The 15516-nt window shown below is 38.6% G+C and overlaps 1 protein-coding gene across 2 annotated transcripts in view; it reads right to left on the bottom strand.

Annotated features, from left to right (window-relative positions):
- Positions 1-15516, bottom strand: part of nolo (ADAMTS-like no long nerve cord) — a 628447-nt gene that overhangs the window by 202446 nt on the left and 410485 nt on the right. For both annotated transcript variants that reach the window (XM_076523533.1, XM_076523534.1), the window contains exon 4: positions 3005-3057. In XM_076523533.1, coding sequence (XP_076379648.1) covers positions 3005-3057 — 53 coding nt within the window. The remainder of the gene's footprint in view (positions 1-3004; positions 3058-15516) is intronic.

Raw genomic sequence — 15516 nt, 5'->3', positions numbered from 1 at the left:
CGATTAATAGGCTAGCGATCGATAAACATTGGCAATCGAAAAGCCGATTAATAGGCTAGCGATCGATAAACATTGGCAATCGAAAAGCCGATTAATAGGCTAGCGATCGATAAACATTGGCAATCAAAAAGCCGATTAATAGGCTAGCGATCGATAAACATTGGCAATCGAAAAGCCGATTAATAGGCTAGCGATCGATAAACATTGGCAATCGAAAAGCCGATTAATAGACTAGCGATCGATAAACATTGGCAATCGAAAAGCCGATTAATAGGCTATCGGTCGATAAGCATTGGCAATCGAAAAGCCGATTAATAGGCTAGCGATCGATAAACATTGGCAATCGAAAAGCCGATTAATAGGCTAGCGATCGATAAACATTGGCAATCGAAAAGCCGATTAATAGGCTAGCGATCGATAAACATTGGCAATCGAAAAGCCGATTAATAGGCTAGCGATCGATAAACATTGGCAATCGAAAAGCCGATTAATAGGCTAGCGATCGATAAACATTGGCAATCAAAAAGCCGATTAATAGGCTAGCGATCGATAAACATTGGCAATCGAAAAGCCGATTAATAGGCTAGCGATCGATAAACATTGGCAATCGAAAAGCCGATTAATAGACTAGCGATCGATAAACATTGGCAATCGAAAAGCCGATTAATAGGCTATCGGTCGATAAGCATTGGCAATCGAAAAGCCGATTAATAGGCTAGCGATCGATAAACATTGGCAATCGAAAAGCCGATTAATAGGCTAGCGATCGATAAACATTGGCAATCGAAAAGCCGATTAATAGGCTAGCGATCGATAAACATTGGCAATCGAAAAGCCGATTAATAGGCTAGCGATCGATAAACATTGGCAATCGAAAAGCCGATTAATAGACTAGCGATCGATAAACATTGGCAATCGAAAAGCCGATTAATAGGCTATCGGTCGATAAGCATTGGCAATCGAAAAGCCGATTAATAGGCTAGCGATCGATAAACATTGGCAATCGAAAAGCCGATTAATAGGCTAGCGATCGATAAACATTGGCAATCGAAAAGCCGATTAATAGGCTAACGATCGATAAACATTGGCAATCGAAAAGTCGATTAATAGGCTATCGGTCGATAAGCATTGGCAATCGAAAAGCCGATTAATAGGCTAGCGATCGATAAACATTGGCAATCGAAAAGCCGATAAATAGGCTAGCGGTCGATAAAGTGTTAACATTTGCGTTCGTACATTCAACAGGGATCCTAAAATTAGGCCAACAAACATACCGCGACATTCGCCGAGCTTTCGATTCGTATCTCCCGCGGTCCGATCCGCGACAAAATTCGAAAGGGAGCGCGCGGGTGGTACGACGCGACGGCGGTAAATCGATCTCTCCGGAACCGCGGTGGAAAAAAAATTTTAATAATTGTATCGGTCCGGGGGAACGAAGATTTACCGGTCGTCGGGCGGAACCGTCGAATGTACAGAGGCCCGTACGTCATACAATAAGCTTCTCCGGTAGGGGCGAGCGCAGTTCACCCAGTAGTAAAGCGTCATAAATTACTTGCCGGCGCAGTCTGCGCCGTTTCTGGTCGACTGAAAAACGAGCTGCCCGGCTGCCGGAACTCGCCGCTACCGAAATGAGTTCTGAAACGCTTAACATTCCGCCGGTGCGCCGAACCGGAGCCCCGCGCGACCCGATATTGGACGAAAAACCATCGGCCGCCGAGAAATCGGCTGATCGATCGGCCGTTTTCTCCGGGGGAGAAAAAAAAAGGAGGCAAAGAACGCGCGGACAACGGACAACTACATTAGAAGCTATTTTCTGGTCGCGCGACGACCCGAACGGCGCTTTTCACCATCGCCCGAGCGAACTCGTTGGAGATTTCAGAAATTTTGTTGGCCGATGTCGGGGAGAAAGGGGGACGAGAACGCGATATTTAATAATAAATTGTGTAAGGCGTTAACGAACGACGGATATGATTCGTTGAAGTATGCAAACTTCGCGTGTTCGTTTGCATCGTTCGCGTATCGACCTAATCGTTTGTAGAATTTCGAACAGTGGCCTAACAGGTGGCCTCGACCTTGACGCTGGATCTACCGAGCGGGGTCAAAATGATTTATTTAGAATTTTTTAGAATCATTAGTCATTTTCAGTACATTTTGTTTTCGAAAAGTTTGTACGACTTTTTCTAAAATATTAGAACTATTTATTTAAAATAGTTTACGTAAGTAGAACGGTTTCCTTTTTTATTTGACGTTTTGATGTACAATTTTATGCAGTACATATCTAGGGTATCCCAAAATTGTGATATTTCCGAGTAACGAGGGGTTGCTTAGGTGATTTGAAGCAACTTTTTCCTTTACAAAAATGTTCTCCGCGGCTTCGTTTACCAGTTATTAACGAAAAACGTGGACTAATGAGAGTTCGCGTACGGCTGACGCTCCGCCCTTGCGGCCACTGCCGCTGCGTCATACGACCGGCGCGACGCGGCATTGGCCGCAAGGGCGGAGCCTCGACCGCACTCGCTCCGCGATTGGTCACGGTTTTTCGTTAATAACTCGTAAACGAAGCCGCGGATTGCATTTTCGCTAAGGAAGAAGTTGCTTGAAATTACGGAAACCCTCTTCCTCTTTGATGCGCGTAGATATTGTTGACGAATATCTTCGCCTCTAAAAATAAATCATTTTTTAAAAATGGCATTTACAAGTTGCCGTCGCGCTGGCAAGAAGTCATAAGTAACGATGGAAAGTATATTCTACAATAAATATTATTAAATCTATGAAAATTGTGTTATATTTCAATTCAAAAACGGACAGAACTTTCCGGTAGACCTAATATATTATTGGAGCAAGTTTTATAATAAAAACTTTACAAATTCCAAATAAATACGGTCTTCTGACTTTTGCGAAGCAGTACATGCCAGTTAGTATTACTGCTTAGTGGGTTCAGTGTTAATGGATAGGAGATAATGGGATTGACGCAGGTGTTGATAAGGAGTCACGTGACACTCACCTGGAGCAGCCGGACCACTTGGACCATGACGACCATTCGCCCCACGCGACGCTCTGAAATCAGAAAGCAATTTGTCCGGTGATTAAATTGCGCGAGCGAAAGGTCGCCGGGCGTCGCCTGTTTGTCACGCGGCGAAAAAATTCGACATTCAATTATATCCGCGTTGCCGAATTAATCAGAGAACCGTATTTGCGGAACGCGGCCGCCGCCCCGGTTCGATGCTACTTTTAACGAAATTGGCGAATCCGTGCCGGGCCGGGATAAATTTGTTAAAACCGTCGGCCAGCAGAGAAATATCCGAACGGTAATTGAACCGGCCCCTCATGAAATTGTTGGGCAATTTGTCCGTGTAACGAGAAAGTTCGCGTTTTATATCGCTGCTTCGTTCGTTGAACGGTTCGCCGACGCACAGCGAAATTATGAGGATACATTACCGGATTTCTCACGCCAATCATTTATTTATAAATCAATGGTGTTTAATAACCGCTTTGTACGGGGTGTCCGGAAATTATGTTACTTCGGGGAAACGAGAGGTTCCTGAGGTCATTCGAAGCAACTTTTTCCTTTGCGAAAATGTTCTACGAGGCTTCGTTCGCGAGTTATTAAACGAAAAACAGCGACCAATGGAAGGCGAGATCAGCTGACGGCGGAACCAATGAGCGGACGGAGCTCAATTCCGCTCGCTGGCTCGGGCGCCTTGCGATAGAAGAGCTGGCGTCTCATTGGTCGCTGCTTTTTTGTTAATAACTCGTAAACGAAGCCGCGGATTGCATTTTCGTTAAGGAAAAAATTGCTTGGAATGACATCAGGGATCATCCTTGTCCGGGTTTTAAGGTAATTATGGGACACACGTAATTGGCAAACGCGGCAGCAAATTGCATTTTGGTTAAGGAAAATGTTCCTTGCAAAAATATTCCTTGAACGTATATTATTTCGAAGATGAACGTAATCGAGAGAAAGAAATGTAATTATTCAAATTATATTGTTGTCAACCATTCACTAAGACGAAGTTAAAATATTATTATATCATATATTATATAAATATTATTATACTATATTATATATTGTATAGTAAATTATTATATTAAATATTATATAAATATTATATTACAGAATATTATATGAACATTATTATATTATATTATATAGTATATAAATATTATTTTACTACATAATATATTATATGAAAATTATTATATTATATTATATAATATAATATTATGTAAATATATTATATTATAATATTAGTATATATAATTATTATACTACAAAATATGTTATACTATACTACATAATATATTATATGAAAATTATTATATTATATTGTATTATATAATATTATATAAATATTATTATATTATATAATATTATATAAATATTATTATATTATATAATATTATATAAATATTATTATATTATATAATATTATATAAATATTATTATATTATATAATATTATATAAAAATATTACTATATCATATTATATTATTAAAAACATTATTAATAATATACATTTTTGCGTACAAGCCGAGCGTCAATTAGGAAGAATTTACTGTATAACTCCCTTCTTAGAACAGAAAAATTAAAAGTGAAAAAATCACAGTCGCATCAGAAATGATGGGAAATTTTCAAAGTTCCGTTCGAGGACCCTGCGCGAAAGAAGAAGTAAAAACGTCATGGACGACGGCGTTATCGGCAAACTTTTAACAGAGAAATAAGGTCGTCGATGACGCAACACGTCAACTATATCGCAGCCGTATCGAGGTATTGTATTTAACATCGCGGCGCGGCACGGCGGCGGGATACAGAAACAGAGAAATCTCGTCGAAAAGGGGCGGACACGGGGTTCTGGCTCGCACATCGATATCCCTCTCCGGGCAATAAGTTCGGCGCGCGACGTGATAAAAATTTCGGGCGCCGGGGAACCGGCGGATCGCTCGGCGAAATGCGCGGCACGTACGCAACCGAACCGAGCGGATTTCGAAAATTCACTTTTGCCAGGCGGCTCGAGAACCGCGCCGTCGTCGGCGTCGCCTCGCACGGAATTCCTTTCTGGGTGTTTCGCGGGGGCTGGCCGCCGACCGATGACGGTTAGCCATCTCCGAACCCATAGAAATAAACGGGAAGATTGATGGGCCTGTTTCACGGGTTAATACGCCGCCTGATGGATCCTCCATGGACTCGTCGCTCGATATTGCTCGTCCGGGAAAAGGGCGACTCGAACCCTTTTCGCGACTCGCCATGGAGGCAAGGCTCGAATCCGCGCGCTCGAGTTCGCGAAATTAATACGCTGTCTCTGAAAAATTTCGGGGACAAGATCTGGCGAAATTACATTTTTTCTTTAATTTGGCGTCGGGGTCTGCGAATAGGAAATTAATTAAAATTATGTAATTAAGTGGCACTATTACATTAGTATATTATTATTATTATTATTAATTACATGGCACTATCACAGTAGTATATTATTATTATTATTATTATTATTATTATTATTATTATTAATTACATGGCATTATTACATTAGTATATTAGCATTATTATTATTATTATTAATTACATGGCACCATTACATTAGTATATTAGCATTATTATTATTATTATTAATTACATGGCACTATTACAGTATATTATTATTATTATTATTATTATTATTATTATTATTATTATTATTATTATTATTATTATTATTATTATTATTATTATTATTATTATTATTATTATTATTATTATTATTATTATTATTATTATTATTATTATTATTATTATTATTATTATTATTATTATTATTATTGTTATTATTATTATTATTATTATTATACATATTATATAATATTATGTAATACATATACATTATTGTATAGAGTACATATTATATAATATTATGTAATATATATACATTGTTATATAATACATATTATACAATACATATATAATATTATATAACAAGTATGCTAAACGTTGCCGACGCGGTTACTTGGAAATTTGTTAAGCAACATCGAACGGAAAATTTTGCAGCGTTATTTTTGAAGCGTTCATTTGAATAGTTCAGGCAGAAGTCGAGCATTATCATGGTAGCGAGCATATCTCGCTAGACAGCTCAACCCATGTCTTTTGTTTTGAATAGTACATTTAATTTGCAAAGCAGAGTTCCCCGGAATTTCTCTACGGCGATCTTATTTCTCGGAAACGAAAGCAGCGATCTTATTAACGAATAACAGAGAATATACATACGTATTATCGTCGAACGGACACGTGGTTCATACGAATATAAAAGTTCATTTAATATAATATAAATGAACAACTTCTTGATAATATATGAAACTTAATAAAACTAAGAAACAAACAACAATAAAAATAAACAAAAAAAATAGTAAAGTTTAACAGAATGCATTTGGATGCTCGTATTTCTTAATTTTTGGCTGTCTTACAATTTGACTACGGATCTGCGTGCAAATTCTCATTTTTTTTTATCATGTTTTACAGAGAATTACGATTAAAGAAAAGTTTCTTTCGTCGAATAAAAGATTACTTATTGCGCGAATAGAATAAAAATGCTATTAAGTGGCACTATTACATTAGTATATTATTATTATTATTATTATTAATTACATGGCATTATTACATTAGTATATTATTATTATTATTATTATTAATTACATGGCATTATTACATTAGTATATTAGCATTATTATTATTATTATTAATATTGGTCGTTCTTGATTTACACGTTTCCGGGTGATTGCAATTTAAAATAGCGCACGTGCAATTTAAAAAAACGCACATTCAATTTGAAATAACAATTTAAAAAAACAGTGCGAACGATCTCGAACGATATCGTCGCGTGACTCATTAAAATAATTGCACGAAAAAGCATCGATATTTCTACTTCGTATAAAGATCCACGATCCACTCGCTTACACAAAGTCGTCGGTGGCCGTTGGTGCATACGGCATGCAAAAATAAGTCGAAATACGAGAATAACATTTTTTTCAGTTAGACCGTGTTTACGAGGAAACTGAATTGGAAGATGCACAAAGTTCGCGCGGCTTGTAGCATGACGAGTAGTAGAATTGGCATGTCATGGCCAGACGCGGTACTCGATTCCTATTCCATGGTATACTATGTTTTCAACCGAATTTTTTTTCCCGGGACCTTAAATGAAAACAAAATATTATTCCACGGTTTTGTCTTATTTCTTTTTTTTATGTAGAATCACTCGCTTCTCGATTGCAGGGCCAGTTATCGATCGCCCTGTACAGTAAATTCTCCTTAATTGATGCTCAGATTGAACACAAAAATGGACATTTTTGCAGGAACTATTTTTATAGTTACCGATTGTCAATGACTATAAAAACGAGGCAGTCCCGAAGCAGATCCGCAGTCTATCTGTAATAGGGCACCGGTTCTCTTAGATTAGGTTGCCTTTTAACTGATTTCATTCTTGCAATTACAGTAATTTTTCCCTAATTTTCCTTTAACTAAATTCTCCCCAATTGTCCTTCGATTTGTAAACGGAAATGGACAATTTGGCGAGAGGAGGTATGATTATCCGAGCCTTGAGGCACCGGTTCTCTTAGATTAGGTTGCCTTTGAACTGATTTTATTCTTGCAATTACAGTAAATTTTCTCTAATTTTCCTTCAGCTAAATTCTCCCCAATTGTCCTAAGGTTTGTAAACGGAAATGGACAATTTGGCGAGTAGAGGTATGATTATTCGAGCCTTGCGGCTCGATTTTTATAGTTATCGATTGTTAACAACTATAAAAACGAGCCGAATGGTTCGAATAATCGTATCTCTTCTTCCCAAATGTCTCCATTTGCGTTTACAAGCTGAAGGACAATTGGGGAGAATTTACTGTACCTGGAACAAGAACTAAAGAAATGCTTAAAACTAGGATAAAGTTAATATAAATAGAATATAGTTAATAAAAATCCAATTAGTTTTTGGTACTGTATACATTTTCATGCATTTTAGAAACCTAAATATGCTGTAAGTGCATAAAGATCTGCAGTCTACCTGCAATAAGGCACCAAGCTCTTAATTTAGGTTGCCTTTTAACTGATTTTGTTCTTGCAATTTCAGTAAATTTTCCCTGATTTTCCTTCAGCTTGTGCACAAAAATGGACAATATGGCAAGAAGAGATACGATTATTCGAGTCTTGCACTTCGTTTTTATAGTTACCGATTATCAACGACTATAAAAAAAAACGTTCGGCGAAGCTCAAACAATCTTATCTCTTCTTCCCAAATGTCTCCATTTTCGTTTACAAGCTGAAGGACAATTGGGGAGAATTTACTGTACCTGGAACAAAAACTAAAGAAATGCTTAAAACTAGGATAAAGTTAATATAAATAGAATATAGTTAATAAAAATCCTATTAGTTTTTGTTACTGTATACATTTTCATGAATTTTAGAAACCTAAATATGCTATAAGTGCATAAAGATCCGAAGTCTACCTGCAATAGAGCACCGGTTCTCTTAATTTAACTGATTTTATTCTTGCAATTACAGTAAATTTTCCCTAATCTTCCTTCAGATTATACACAAAAATGGACAATTTAGCAAGAGCAGATGCGATTATTCGAGCCTTGCACTTCGTTTCCACAGTTACAGTAATGTCTCTCTAATTGACGCACAGCTTATCCACAGAAATCGACAAATTGAAAAGAAGAGATACGATTACTTTGAGTCTTGCGCCTCGTTTTTATAATTACCGATTCTCAACAACTATAAAAATAAACCGCAAGGCTCGAATAATCGTGTCTCCTCTTCCCAAATTGTACATTTTTGTGGACAATCCAAGCGTCAGTTAAGGAGACATTACTGTATTGGCAATCGCCGACTATAATAACGCTCCGCGATGCTCGATTAATCGTAACTCCTCTCCTGAAATCGTCCATTTTTGCGTACAATCTGACCGCCAACTAGGAAAAAATTACCGTATATCGCGTCTCGAATCAATTTACACGATTCTTTCGCAGAAACGAGAAAAGTAATCGCAAACCAGTCGCGTTCCGATCTCTGCAAGCTTTCCGGAAGCGTGATAGAAAGGTTCGAGAGAGCCGATCTCGCAAAGAAAACCGTCCGGCATCCGGTCGAGCCGCAAGAAAGTCAAGAAACGCTCTGGATCGATCGATGGATCGCTCCGATCGGTGGCCAGCCAGAGCGGCGCATCTTCGGCGAGCTGCGGGCCGCATTATCGCAAGCAATTCGATTACCGTGCCCGTTGGAGGAAGTTTAAATGTTTCAAAACTCGCGACGGCGAATAGTTTCCCGAGCAAATTATGTTAGCCGGGCCCGAACAAAGAAGCCGCGGCCACCTTCAATTAACGAACACGGCTATCCGGCGCGCGCGGGCCGACTATTAAAATTTACAATCTACTAAATCCACGCGGAATCGTTAAAACTCCCGGCACGCCGCGGCCGCGGCCGCGCCGCCGCGCCGCGGGAAACCGCTCCCCGGGATAAAATATGGGATTTCGTCGGCGACTCTTAGCCCGGATCGGACCCCTTTAACCCGGCTCGTCGATAATGAGCCGTTGTATCGGCTTTCCGACGAAAGAAAAACCAGGGGGCCGACAATTAATCCTTTTTATCCGACCGGCGACCCTCCGGTAGGGTGAAAGGGCGTCCGCGGGTCGAATGAGGGTGCGAAGGAGAGAGAGAGAGAGAGAGAGAGAGAGAGCGAGAGAGAAAGTGAGAGAGAGCGAGAGCAAGAGAGCGAGAGTGCGAGAGAGAGCGAGAGTGAGAGAGCGAGAGTGAGAGAGCAAGAGTGAGAGAGCGAGAGTGAGAAAGCAAGAGTGAGAGAGAGCACGAGTGAGAGAGAGCGAGAGTGAGAGAGCGAGAGTGAGAGAGAGCGAGAGTGAGAGAGCAAAAGTGAGAGAGAGCGAGAGTGAGAGAGCGACAGTGAGAGATCGAGAGCGAGAGTGAGAGAGCGAGAGTGAGAGATCGAGAGAGAGAGAGAGAGCGAGAGAGCGAGAGTGAGAGAGAGAGCAAGAGAGGGCGAGAGTGAGAGAGAGAGCGGAAGAGCTAGAGAGAGCGAGAGAGACTGAAAGTGCGGGAGAGAGCGGGAGAGCTAGAGAGAGTGAAAACAGCGCGCAAGAGAGTGGGAGAGAGAGAGAGAGGGAGAGCGAAAAGGGCGAAAGGACCGACCAAAATTCCGGAAAGAAATACACGGAGACAGGGGCCGCGGGAAATGAAGCTGAAAGGGTTAGAATGGGGTGGCTGAAGTGATTAGAAGAGGGACGGGCGCGCGACGTTAATGGTCGTCGCTGCTTTTTAGGAACTTCTTCGACGGACATTTATTTTCCGCCGTGTCTCCGTTTGTTTTCCCTATTCGCACGTGATTAAATTCGAGTGGTAATCAGGGGTGGCGGCGATGGGCGAGAGCGTGGAGAATACGCGCTCGTCGATGGTGCGGGCGGGGACGATTGACTTTGATACGATGTTTTCGGAAGGTCGAAAGTGTGATCGTCGGGCGAAGAATGAGAGGGTTATGTTTGGGGGTGATGACGTGCGAAGACGCTTCAGAGAGGATTCTCGACGAGTTCATTGTTTTAAGGGTACGTTCGTTGATTCGTTCACACGTTTATCGATATCTTTTTGATGTATTTTTATGTGTACGTGTTGTTCGAGGTGCAGTTGTTAGTTTATTGCAAGAATTAGAATTATTAGAATTAGGAGAATTAGAATTATTAGAATTAGAAGAATTAGAATTATTGCAAGAATTAGAAGAATTAGAATTATTGCAAGAATTAGAAGAATTAGAATTATTGCAAGAATTAGAAGAATTAGAATTAGAAGAATTAGAATTATTAGAATTAGAAGAATTAGAATTATTGCAAGAATTAGAAGAATTAGAATTATTGCAAGAATTAGAAGAATTAGAATTAGAAGAATTAGAATTATTAGAATTAGAAGAATTAGAATTATTGCAAGAATTAGAAGAATTAGAATTATTGCAAGAATTAGAATGATTAGAATTAGAAGAATTAGAATGATTAGAATTAGAAGAATTAGAATTATTGCAAGAATTAGAATGATTAGAATTAGAAGAATTAGAATCATTGCAAGAATTAGAATGATTAGAATTAGAAGAATTAGAATTATTGCAAGAATGAGAAGAATTAGAATCATTGCAAGAATTAGAATATTTTCCAAGAATTAGAATCGGCCATGAGAGTTTCAGTTAAATATTATTAGATTAAGTAAGATGGTAATTTAATTCATAACGTAAAACAGTAGATTTCTTCCAGTTTTTTAATTGGTCGAAATCGCGATATTTGCCATCTTTAATTTACCGTAACTAGTAACAACGTCAACCGACCCGTAAGAGGCATTTTATAAATTTCCATTACAGGCTCGCATGAAAAAGTTAACAACGAGAGTGTCCTTATTTACTTTCTGTCACACATTTGGCAATTCCAAGTAACAGCAAAGTTTGAAAAAAGCATTTTGGTCATCTAGTCTAATAGACTGGTCCCTCTATCACCTAAATCACCAAAAAGAAAAAGAAAGATCAAGTCACATTATCCAGTTCGAAAAAAGTTATCGCGTTCTAGAAGGCGCGCGCTGAATTTTGTGGGCCACCGTGTATCTGTGCCCGTCGAGAAGCCAGAGTCCGTGTCGGACACCTGGTACGAGCGTTGAGGGATTAAGAGTTTCGCGTGGATCTCGATTTAGCATTACGATCGCGGCGCGGCGGGGGGGGAGGGAGGGGTGAGGGTGCTGCGACTGTGGGCGCGCGGGGGCCAGTGCGCATTGATTTCCGCGCGAGATGTAACGGGTCCCAGCCCGGTGCTGAGCCGTAACAGCATCGTCGTACGATCGGAAAGTGGTCCGCTGCGAGCGCACAGACGGTCCGCTGGTAGAAAGTGGAAAGCTTCGATGAGATTTGTCCGAGCGATCGCAGGGTCCTGTGGGTACGGACCGGTCGCTGCGAGAGAGGCAAAGTGACTAGCACACAGTGCCGTACCTGTATAGGGCGGCGCGAAAGCCCGCATTGCGGAATGAGAGATCGCCTATCGGCCTATTGGCTTGTCCTCTATGCTCGTCTATTTCCACGCTCCTCTCTTTCTCTCTCTCTCTCTCTCTCTCTCTCACTCCCTCTTACTGCTTTTTTCTCTTCCTTTCTATTCTCTCGTCTCTCTCTCTTCTTTCTCTCTTCATTTCTATCCTCTTCTCTCTTTCTCTTCGATTCTCGGCCTTCAGCTCCCTTTATCGCTTTCTCTCTGTCTCTCTCTCTCTCTACTTTTCTCTTTTTCTTTTTATCCTCTTCGCTTTTTCTTCCTTTCTTTCTTTTTCTCTCCTTTTCTTTCGCTCCGACTCTCGGCCTACATCTCTCTTCACCCCTTTCTCTCTCTCTCTAATTCTATTTTTCTGTCTCTCTCTCCCTTCTTTTCTCTCTTCCTTTTTATCCTCTCCTCTCTCCCTCTTTCTTTCGCTTCGACTCTCCACCTTCCTTCACCACTCTCTCTCTCTCTCTTTCTCTCTATTTCTCTCTCTCTCCTTTTCTATCTTCATTTCTATCTTCTCCTCTCTTTCTCTTTTTTTCATCTCTCTTTCCTTCTCTCCGACTCTCAGCCTTCATCTCCCTTTATCCCTTTCTCGCTGTCTCTCTGTCTCTATCTCTATTTCTCTCTCTCTCTTTCCCTCCTCTTCTCTCTTTCTATCCTCTCCTCTCCTCTCTCTTCCTCCCCGACTCTCAGCCTCCATCTCCCTTCACCCTTCCCTTTATTTCTCTATTCCTATCTCCCTTCACCCTTCCCTTTATTTCTCTATTCCCATCTCCCTTCACTCCTTTCTCTCTTTCTTTCTGTCTCTATTTCTATTTCTGTCTCTATTTCTGTCACTCTCTCTATCTCTCTCTGTCTCTATCTCTATTTCTGTCTCTCTCTTTCTCTCTCTCTATCTCTCTCTGTCTCTCTCTCTATCTCTCTCTGTCTCTATCTCTATCTCTCTCTGTCTCTATCTCTATTTCTGTCTCCCTCTTTCTCTCTCTCTATTTCTGTCTGTCTGTCTCTCTTTCTCTGTCTCTCTCTCTCCGTGTGTGCACGTCTCGTTGATTTGCCGTCCCTCTCGCTCGCGCTATCTATCTCCGCGCGCGTCTATCTTCGTCCGTGCCCCTTTCCCACGGTTCTCTTTCATTGCCAATTTGCGAGAGATTCGCAGCTCCAGGTGTGACAGTGCTGTGCGTGTCCGATAAGAATCGCTTTCGTTTCAGGACTCATGACCGACCGATCGCATAAATCGAGCATCGGGCCGACATTCGACGCCGAAAGATTTAACGGTTTTCGAGAGAGGCGGAGGGGGGGGGGAATGTTACGTATTTTCCGTAGGTCCTTTCGCGACGAGCTCGATAAGCGGATTTTCCTATTTTTCCATTTTTCTCCCGCCGCCACTACCGTGCCATAGTTTTCGGTGAATTCTGACCGATGAACGCAATTCGTTTTTGTCCGGATCGGTGCTCCTGTCCCCGGAAGGTCTTCCAGAATGCCGTGCCGATTCGTTTGCAACGATTAAACAGCGATTTCGTTGCTTTTTCAATTTCATTACGACAACTGGAATTTATGCGTCGATATTCTTAGTTGATTTTAAGTCTTCCGGAGATTCTACATTCTCTTTCGTGCATTTCATTTTGTCGCAGGTGCGTAAAATCGGCCTGGTAATAGCGGCGATAACTCGACCGTGTAATTCGTTCTGATTGCAGAGCGATGAGTAAGATTGGTTATTCCAAATTGGAAGTTTCTTGTGGCAGTAATAAATTAGAAATTCGTTTCGGTAGCATTGAAATAAATTTGAAATTGCTTTTGTTGCAATCGAAGTAGAGCGCGAAATTCTTCGATATTTGAAACGTTCGTAAATGTCGTAAGTATTGCTTGTGAATATTTGGATAATATTTATAGAATATTTATATAATATTCATATAATATTTATGGAATATTTATATAATATTTGTAGAATATTTATATAATATTCATATTATATTTATATGATATTTATAGAATATTTATATAATATTCATATAATATTTATGGAATATTTATATAATATTTGTAGAATATTTATATAATATTCATATTATATTTATATGATATTTATAGAATATTTATAGAATATTTATAGAATATTTATAGAATATTTATAGAATATTCCTATTATATTTATAGAATATTTATAGAATATTTATAGAATATTTATAGAATATTTATAGAATATTTATAGAATATTTATAGAATATTTATAGAATATTCCTATTATATTTATAGAATATTTATATAATATTTATATAATATTTATATAATATTTATATAATATTCCTATTATATTTATATAATATTTATAGAATATTTATAGAATATTTATATATCTATATAATACTTTTCATAATATTAATACATATTAATGTATATGTTAATTAACATATATACTATATATATATATTAATATAATATTAATTTATAAATTATAATACTTCAATATTACTGCGCAGAATTCCGAAGGTTAATAAACTATCACACTATTCGCATAATCCTGTGAACAATTACAATCTATGTAGTACGCGCGAAGCGTACAATAGAAAATAAAGGATGAAACATATGTCGACGTACTACGCGGGAAAAGTAACTGCAAGACATCCAGTTAATATCTTTTAAAATAATAGTTCAATTGTCGAGGAAATCGATTTCGAAGATCCGGCAGGCTCGCGTGCAGTAGTACGAACAAGAAGTGGAATAAGCAGGTCATGATCAGACACGCCGAGCTGACAGTACCATTTCACGGCACTTGTATACTCGACAAATTTCCTAATACGATTCTCTTCGAAACAAAGCGTTGGATAATAGAATCTTGCATCGTTAATTTTATTTTTTCGCGCAGAGATTTCTTTCGACTCTTATTCTTTTAACTAATTCTCTTAATCCTCTTAAAACTCTTCGACTAATTCTTTTACTTCTTTTCTATTCGACTTGGAAAGTAATTTTCCATTCGACTGCTTTTAATTTAAGCGAAATCGCTTAAAACATTTTATAGACAATAAAGAAAATCGCTTGAACATTTTATAGACAATGAGAAACATTACAGCAGGCTCAGAATTGTGTAACAATGGTGTATTCACCTACATGAAATCTCATAATTTCGGGACATTGTAAACTGATTTTTGCAACAAATCTGCGGACTGAAATTATTGTAAAATAATTAAAATATAATTTTACAAAATTACTTTCGCATGTACAACAATTTTGCTGAAACCATCGAACACTTGAGATTTTTAATTATTTAGAGAAAGCAGACTCTCTTCTACACTTTACGGATTTGTTATTTAAAAGACCAATAGTATCCAAAAAATGACAATATTAAATTAATCGAATTGTTAATAACTTTCATATGTATCTATTTTATTTTCGTTAATACGTTTATTTATTTTTTTATTTATTTTATATATACGTTTTTTTATTTATTTATTTATCTTTTTCAAACAGAGAAGAAAGAAATAATTTCCCAGAAGTCGT

Source organism: Megalopta genalis, chromosome 7, assembly GCF_051020955.1.
Source record: "Megalopta genalis isolate 19385.01 chromosome 7, iyMegGena1_principal, whole genome shotgun sequence".
Classification (NCBI taxonomy): domain Eukaryota; kingdom Metazoa; phylum Arthropoda; class Insecta; order Hymenoptera; family Halictidae; genus Megalopta; species Megalopta genalis.
The sequence above is the reverse complement of the archived record's forward strand: the minus strand, read 5'-3'. Positions and strand labels throughout refer to the sequence as shown.